The sequence below is a fragment of the Peromyscus eremicus genome, chromosome 23 (assembly GCF_949786415.1).
Source record: "Peromyscus eremicus chromosome 23, PerEre_H2_v1, whole genome shotgun sequence".
In the NCBI taxonomy this organism is placed as follows: domain Eukaryota; kingdom Metazoa; phylum Chordata; class Mammalia; order Rodentia; family Cricetidae; genus Peromyscus; species Peromyscus eremicus.
This window is the reverse complement of record NC_081438.1, coordinates 19,649,379-19,658,353: the sequence shown is the minus strand read 5'-3', so window position 1 is coordinate 19,658,353 and position 8,975 is coordinate 19,649,379. Positions and strand designations below refer to the sequence as shown.

The 8,975-nt window shown below is 40.4% G+C and overlaps 1 protein-coding gene across 3 annotated transcripts in view; it reads right to left on the bottom strand.

Moving 5' to 3' along the window:
• Positions 1-253: 253 nt before the first annotated feature.
• The window catches only part of Vkorc1l1 (vitamin K epoxide reductase complex subunit 1 like 1), a 43,552-nt gene continuing 34,830 nt past the window's right edge, over positions 254-8,975 (bottom strand). For 2 of the 3 annotated variants that reach the window (XM_059249766.1, XM_059249767.1), the window contains exons 2-3: positions 4,723-4,832; positions 254-990 (exon numbers count right to left, since the gene is read on the bottom strand). In XM_059249766.1, coding sequence (XP_059105749.1) covers positions 764-990; positions 4,723-4,832 — 337 coding nt within the window. In that variant the 3' untranslated portion in view covers positions 254-763. The remainder of the gene's footprint in view (positions 991-4,722; positions 4,833-8,975) is intronic. The other variant, XM_059249768.1, reaches the window with a different exon arrangement.

Sequence of the window (8,975 nt, the reverse complement as noted above, 5' to 3'; positions counted from 1 at the left end):
TAGGATTCATCCAGTTTTATGACTAGTCAAACTTGACTGGGATGTTCAGATCTCGCTTCTTCCTCTCAGAGGGGGAGGTGGAAGGGAACCAAGCCCCCTACTGTTTCTGCTGTCAACCCTGCACCAGGACTGTCAGCACGTTTCCCAAGATGATCTGTTGCTGTCTACTCTCTCCACTACTCACCAGTCACACTGAGCTGACAACTCTTCATTACTACACTTCAACTAAACTGTACAGTAAGTTCTGCAGGGGTGGATCCAATGTTTCTACCTTTATTTACAAATATCACACGAATGGACTCTAATTGAATCTACAGATTTAAATCCATCAGCTAAAAACATATTACATATTGTAAACATGGCAATATTTAATACAGTATCTATTCTAAAATATTTTCATGTTCATGATCACATTTTTTATACCTGAAATTGAATTTATACACATTAAAGAATTACTAGCAATGGCTGCTCACTTTACGGTTGAGGACCGGGGGCTAGGGCTACATTTTATTATCTCAGAAACATCTTCAAGGTAAAGTTAAAGCTTGTCTTTGATTGGCTCGGCGTATCCTTTTTTGTATCCGGATTTAAAATGAAGATTGACACAGAAAATAGCTAGGGCCCCTTCTAATTTACAGTATTTTAAAAAATCAGTTTAAGATTCTCAGGGAAAGTGTCTGTTGTGAATTAAAAAAAAAAAAACTTGCAAAATAAACTTAATGAAAGAAGTGTCTGAGACAGTTGGGTGGGAATCCGCCAGCCGTCAGTCTTCCTTAGGCTGCAGCTGTCGCTTCCAGGCCTCATTCAAGTAAACTAGTCGTTTGTAATTGATGATGAGGAGAATGAAGTTCAGCACGTATGTGGTGACGCAGATGATACAGAACTCCTTCAGCACAAAGTACAGAATGTAGGCCAGGTACAAAGAGCCCACCACGGACACGATGGAGGAGGTCATGAGGACAAGGGCCGCAACTGCACTGGCCGTCATGCCTGCAAGAGAGAGACACGGCTGGGTCAGGGCCTGGCCTGGACAGAACCTCTCAACTGACAAGTGACAGGCTGTAGCTAAAAGCAGTGTGGATCAATACTGACCTTACCTTCTTGACTCTGAAAACAGGGCAAAAGCCGCCCGTCTGTTTAACACTAAGCAGGCTGAGTTTCACTGGACGGGTTCAGAGCTGCCAGGTTTCTGACCTGTTACTATTTCACGAGGATGTGTGCACACGACTATGCAAGCTTACAATCACTTTAGGCAAAGATGCTGACAGTCTCCTAATGTGCAGAGGAACGAGGGCTGCAGCTTTCCTTCCAAGCCACACCTCCTGGGGTAAGACCCTCCCCTGGTGTTTCACTATAGGTTCCCTATCTGGGGAGAATGTTTTCATAGTTAGATCAAATTTACCAAAAACCCAAACCTGGTGATGCCCTCGCCAACACTGTGCTGAAGAGGAAAAAAAAAAAAACAAAATGCTGAAACACTTTAGGATGGCTAACTGGTGGATAAGGGCAACTAGAGCAGGCCAGTAGCCACATGTGCAGCAAAACAGATGAGGAAAACAGGCAGTCTGAGCCAGGTGTGGTGGCAACACGTCCATAATCCAGCACTCTGGGGCTGAGGCAGAAGGACTAAAGACTGAGCCTGTCTGGTTACAGTAAGACCCTGTCCCAAGGTGGGGGGAAAAGAAGTCAGGTATTAGAAGCCAGGGCTTAGGACAAAAGTGTGTCTGGAGTCTTGACTGCCTTCCCATGGACTGTTCTGTGATTCCCCAATGCCAGTGACACAAAGACTATATACACTCGTTTTCAAGGTCAGAAAAGGGCAGAGCTTCTTCAACTCTCTGCCTACCCAATGGCTAGTGGGCTAGCAAAGCCTAGACTGTGCTCAATGTAGTCAACTAGCACTGCCCTCACCGTGCTACCTACCTATGCTGAAAATCTAAGCCTGAATAATGAGTGCTGACACCTTAACCTCCTCATACAGTTGAAAACGATGCAAGAACCAGGCATCGCGGGCCACTCCAGAATCCCAGCACCCAGGAGGCTAAGGCAGGTGGTCATCTGTGCATCTAAGGACAGCCAAGGCTGAGTTCCAGCCTGGTCTGAGATATGTACATAAATAAATAAATATTTTGAGAAATGATACTGGTAGGCTAGAGATGAATTTCCGCAGCAGCTTTCTTGTCATCTAGATGTACAAGGGTTCTAGATGCATGGGTTCAATCCCCAGCGCTGCAAGCAAACAACCAGAAAAATAAAATGATATGTAAACTATCTACTGTGCTTTTCTCCTCTCAGATTTCACTAGCAGACAGTACACCAGCTACCTCCTCAGTCTGTTGTGAAGATTAAGTGAGCTTAGCTAAAGCTGGACTATCTGGGCTACAGTAAGGTGCTCAGAGTGCCCTGGAAGTGCTGCTACTGTATTAACGGTGGTGTATGCAGGTACTTGTGATTGGTGGGAAAACTGGATTTTATAATGGGCCATAACTCTAACAATAAAATATTTTATAGCTGTGAAAAAAAATAAAAACAATGTATCCACATAAAAAAATAAAAAAGCGCCGGGCAGTGGTGGTGCATGCCTTTAGTCCCGGCAGAGGCAAGCAGATCTCTATGAGTTCAAGGCCAGCCTGGTCTACAAAGAGAGTTCCAGGAAGGCCAGGGCTATTACATAGAGAAATCCTGTCTTGAAAAGCAAAATAAAACAAAACAAATAAACAAAAATATATATATAGAGATAATTAAGATAAATCATAGACCAGTCAAGCAAAAAATAAATAAATAAATAAAAAAGAATAAAAGGGGGAGAAAAGAGCGCTGTAGCACAGGGAACACAGCATTTACTTTTTGTGTTTTAAAAGAAAAGATTAGACCATTTGTTTGTATTTTTTATATATGCAAAAACACACCAGAACCATGAGCTGGTGGGGGTGGGGCAAAGAAGATAAAACGAACTGGAACTGAGGTAGGATTGCTTTTCACCACACAGTAGCTTGTTTTTTTAACATTTGAACTATGTTTAAAATGAACTATCATTTGAACTACCATTTAAAATGATGATGGTCACACAGTCTACCGAGGGAATGAGGTGACAAGCTCTGGATGTGTTAGCTGATTCAAAAGAACTGACATTACAAAAGCATGTGGAAACTAACAAGTCAGGAAATGTGAGTGGAAATAATACACACGATGAAATTATGCACATGAAATGGAACCAGTACATTAATATTATAAATGGAAACCTGTCTCACCTCGATTTCCCACATAAACATGGATGACTTTTCTCTAAGCACTTTCCTATGAAGGGGAAGGAGCTGCTCCTGAGTTGGAGTTTGTACTTTAGAAATCCCACAGAACCAATACACTCGAGATGAGCCTTCCCCTCCAACCACAGACCCCTCGCTATGCTTTCCCACGCACATACAAACATGACCACCCTAGACTTTAAGCCCCATTTTGCTTGTTCTTCTGGACAGCATCCTAATCTTCTCCCACTCACTTTTGCTTTAATGGCTATACGGAACTTTCCAATGTGGACACGCCCTTGTCAGTTCAGCCGTTACTGACAGCTGAACCCCCAGTGATAGCTCTGCTATTTTAAACTGCACTATCATTTCGTCTACACCTTCCTATTTCTGCAGGGTAAGTATGTACATTCAGAATTGGGCAAACCTGATCAAACTTTTTAGAAAAAAATCATATTCCAAATGTGAATCACAGCAAGTCAACTGCAGACTTAACCAGTCACTGCACAGAAGAGCTGACAAACAATGAATAAAACATTAGAAGTTGAACCGCAAAGCACTAGACCCCAAGCATAACCACAAAACCAACATTTCAAAGGATAAAAGAATTATCACAAATAAGCTTAGTGGGCAGTAAAAGGTCATTAAAATACAGTAAAATTACAAAGATGGCTACTGATACTTGATAACTAGAAAATCTGACAAAAAAAAAAAAAAGACACCCTTTTAAAATGAAGATTAGATGGAGACCAGACGACTGGGAGAGGGGAACAACAATTTGGCATAACTGTTAAAATCCATTAAAAAATATTTTTTGACTTATTAACCTCATACCCGGAAATTTATTTCAGGGAAATAATTCAAGGGAGGCAATACTTTAAAGAAAATGGATCCCCGTGGCATTATTCACATCATATAAAAATGTGAAACTGAGATGTCCACAGACACTTAGGACAATGATATTGAAAATACAAGGCCATAAGACTTTTTTCTTAAAAGCAAAAGGCAGGGCTAGGGATGGAGCTCAATTATACGATTCTGGGTTTGATCCCAGCACCACGGGGGACAAACAAAAGACCCACAAGACAGGGAAACAGTAGATACATAAAAGTGATGAAGTTATGGCAGCTTTCTGCTACTGTTTACTTAATATGTGCTATTTTAAGATAGCCAGAGTCTATAATATAATTGTAAAAAACAAGCTTACAAGGAAGACTGGAGTAATAATTTCCATGGATGGGGCTGGGTTTCTGGACATCATGACACACTGCTAGCATGACTAAAGGTCCACTGATACCAAGGTCAGCACATCATAAAAAGCAGTGAATCACATTTTCACAGGACAAAAATGTGCTGCCCCCTAGTGGTGCTCAATTATTAGCACGTGCTTTTCACTATGAAGATACACTTTAGGGCGAAGACACAAGCACTGAATGGGGTAACAAGCTTATTTCTGTATCTCTGTATAAATACTTACCAAGTAATAACTGTAGTATATAAAATATAAGTCCAAAGACACTGTTTGGCTGGTTTAATACACCATCTTTTCCAAAAATGGAACCCAAAAGACCAAATCCTCGACCCCATCTGTAAAATAAGGAAAACCAGTAACCCTATATTTGAGATTCCCTAAATTTTAAAATGTAAAATTATTTGAGAATGTTATCCAATTCCAAAACCAACTACGTTGACAAAACGCTTAAATATCTTTTGTTCCAAGGGTGATTTACGCACGCACAGGGGAAGGAAGGCCGATCACTAAAGTCCTGTATTGTGTCTGATTTAAAATGATGGTTTAATACAAACAACCCTAAAAGCTCTGTATCTCCATCTAAGACTCTCCACGCCACTTTCTCTTTTCCTTAGGTAGGCAAAGGTTTCTTTACTGACAGAACTCAAGAGAAAGGCTCTCTCAATTCAAGTCACCCTCTCAGACCTTTCCAACTAGCTAATTCTTTGACGTGTGGGCTGTTCTTGCATCCCAGTGTTTAACAAGATCCCTGGCCTCCACGCACTCCATTTCCCACTCTCAGCTGTGACCATTAACCAAAGCCTTCAGCCACTGCTAAGTGCCCCCAGATGAAAACTGGATGTGGTCCGTTCCACAGCTGTACTCAAAATCAACAGTAAGAATTGCTTACTGGAAATTTCACCAAGGTAAGCCTGAGGGATAGATACCTCGGGAACAGATCTTTGAATGCAGAGCAATACCGGAAACATAGGTCTCTTCTAGAATCCTGCTTCCAAAGTAAAAAACTGATACTTCACATTCCTTTATCTGTTTATTTAAAGTTTAACTTTAAAATTTGTATGTGACTTCACATTTTCAGAAGCTCTTAAAAGTAACTTTTATTGAGTTTGTTCTTGGACAATTTTATACATGTATAAAAGTTCATTCTGTCCACCTCCTTTAATATCTTTCCCACCTCTATCACCCACCCTAGAATCCTCTTATTTAAAAAAAAATCATTATTAAAATCAGGATTGAATAAGATAATACAAACAGACTAACAACTGGATAAAAACCTTAAGAGACTTCAGCTTGAACTCAGAAGGACAGTCTTTCTGAATACAAAAAGGAAATAACCATAGAGTTTAGTGGGGTACACTAGAACCACCACCTCAACTTTGCTGTAAAGACAAACATCTGAAAATGAGAATGAACGATCGAGTCACACTGATTTAAAGGAATTCATGCCCAAGCAAGAGAACAAAACCCCTTCACACTGATGTCAAAACAGTAACCGCCCCAATCTTGGAACTGGGAACTACCAAGGATTTTTATTACACAGACTTACACATTCCAAACCACAAAGCCAGTCCTGTTACACGCATGTATTCTCTTCATTCATCAACTGCTTACTGAGTAGTCCAGGCACTGAAGGACAGCACCCAAGAGACAGCACTGCCCTCATGGGACTTACATTCTAGTTATGGCCACAAAAATAAAAATAAAAATACACATAAGAATGGGTGAAACATTTCAGGTCAGCAATTGGTAAAATGAAGTCACCTCGTGGGGACTTGTCAAAATGCAGATTTTGCTTCAGTAGGCTGGCAGTGGGGCTAAGACTGCATTCAACAAAAGGAGCTGAGGCTGGGTGCATTCTGTAATTCCAGCACTCTGGAGGCTGAAGCAGAAGAATTATCATGAGTGTGAGGCTAACCTGAGCTACACAGTGAGTCCTAGGGCAGCCTGGGTTACAAAATAAGACCCTGTGTCAAAATAACAACAAAAATAATCAACTAGAAATAGACCTCCCATTGGACCCAGCTGTACCATTCCTAGTTATTAATGAGAATGGCTCCAAGCTTGCACATCGATGTTTCCTGCATGTTGTGGATATTGAGTTCAACCCCTGGAACTCACATAAAAGTGGAAGGAGAGAACCGACTCCACTATGTTGTCCTTTGACTTCCACATGTGCCGTGGCCATCCACCACCATCCCTGTCCACATCATGTATGCACATCTATATATAATAATAATAATAATAATAATAATAATACATTTTTTAAAATGTAGGGCCAGTGAGATAGCTCAGGGAGTAAAGGCCTTTGTCACGAAGCCTGATAACCTGAGTTCAATTCTCAGGACTTACTATGATGGACAGAACCAACCCCACAAGTTGTCTTCTGACTGGTTCACGCACGCCATTAAAATGCACACACACACCCATTAGTAATCTTGTGTGAAGAACAGCCAAGGAGCCAGTATGGATAGAACATACTGAGAAAATAATTTAAAACATTTTTTAAGGTCTCACTGTGTAACCCTGACTATCCTCGAACTCATTATGTAAACCAAGCTGGCCTTGAACTCAAAGACTTACCTCTGCCTCCTTAGTGCTGGGATTAAAGGCGTGAGATACCATGCTTGGCTTTACCCCAGTGTATATTATAAAAAGATTATTTTGAAATGGGTATGGAACTTAAGTAAAACATAGCTCTCTGAATAGATAGGTCTCTTCTGTATCCCAGAATCTAATCAATATTTATATGTATAACTCAGCTATCATTTGGCTTAAAAGGGCTTATTGGGAAATGTTATCATTTATACTATTTTCTACAGAGAAAATATTTTACTGTTTAAAATAACCCTGAACTTTTAAATTAAATTATAACCTGTTTTTATGTTCAGGCTATCTGAGTATTATTTCTCCTGCAGTTGTACATAAAATGTTTTCGCATTTAAAAAAAGGACAAATACTATAGAATTGTATTACATGAAATATATGGAATATACAAATTTATAGAGACAGAAAGATTAGATGTTATCTCAAGACAGAGAATAAAGGAATATAGAGCAATGATTTCATAAGTAAAGAATCTCTGTTTTGTGTGTCCACAAACGAACAGTAGTATCGACATAATATCATGAATGTAATAAATCAATTCAATTAATGAATATCATAAATATAATTATTGAGTGAAAAAAAAGAAATGGGTATGGTTGTATATCTCTATAATCTCAGGACTTGAGAGGCTGAGGCAGGAGGAGGATGAGAAACTGAGGCCAGCCTGGGCTACAAAGCAATATTCTGTGTCCAAAAAAAACAAAAACAAAATCATTCTAGAGGGCTGAAAGATGACTCAGCAGTTAAGAGCACACACTGCTCTTGAAGAGGACCTGTGTTCAGATCCCAGACCCATGTCTGGTGGCTCACAACTGTTTGTAACTAAAACTCCAGGTGATCTGACACCTTCTCTGGCCTCCTTGAGTGTTGAACTAACATGAACACCTACACACACACACACACACACACACACACACACACACACACACACGCGCAAACACACACTAAAATAAAAATAAGCTGGAGGCAGAAGAAATGGCTCACTGGTTAGGAGTGCTGGCTGCTCTTCCAGAGGACCTGGTTTGTGTCCCAGTGAAACACAGCATCTCACAACTGTCTATGGCTCCAGTCAGAGGATCTGACTCAACTCCCTCTTCTGGCCTCCTCAAACACCAGGCATGCATGTGGTTCACAGACATACAGGTAGGCAAAATAGCCATACACACAAAAACACATAAAATAAAAAATGTTTTAAATAAAATAAAAATAAGCCAAGAGTAGTGATGCATGTCCTTAATCCCAGCACTCAGGAGGCAGAGGCAGGTAGATCTCTGTGAGTGTGAGGCCAGCCTGGTCTACATAGCAATCATGAAGACAGACAGAACTACAATAGGGAAACCTGTTTTAAAAAAATAAGTAAATAAACAGATAAAATATTTTAAAAATTTGTTTAAAAAGGCATTCTAAGCCGAGGAGTGGTGGTGCATGACTTCAATCCCAGCATTGGAAAGGCAGAGGCAGGCGGATCTCTGTGAATTGGAGACCATCCTGGTCTACAAAAGTGAGTTCCAGAACAGCCAGGACTGCTACACAGAGTTGTCTCCAAACACAAAACAAAATAAACAAACAAACAAACAAAAATAAATAATAAAAATAAAAAGGCATTTTAGCCATGTTGGCCAAATGCTGAGATATGCTAGATCCAGGCTATTTGGAGGGTGCAGCTCCCAGAACTTGCACACACACGGAACATACATGAAGTATGACACAAAGAAATGATGCAACACTGAGGACTTTGACTTGAGCAGTGGGGAAGAGAAGCTGCTCAAGTCTTCTGAGCTAGGAAGGCTATGATCAGAAACTGAGCTTTGGACCAGGTTTATACTGCCTTTATGCATCTACATAAGGTGACAGATAAGCAACGAGATGTATGA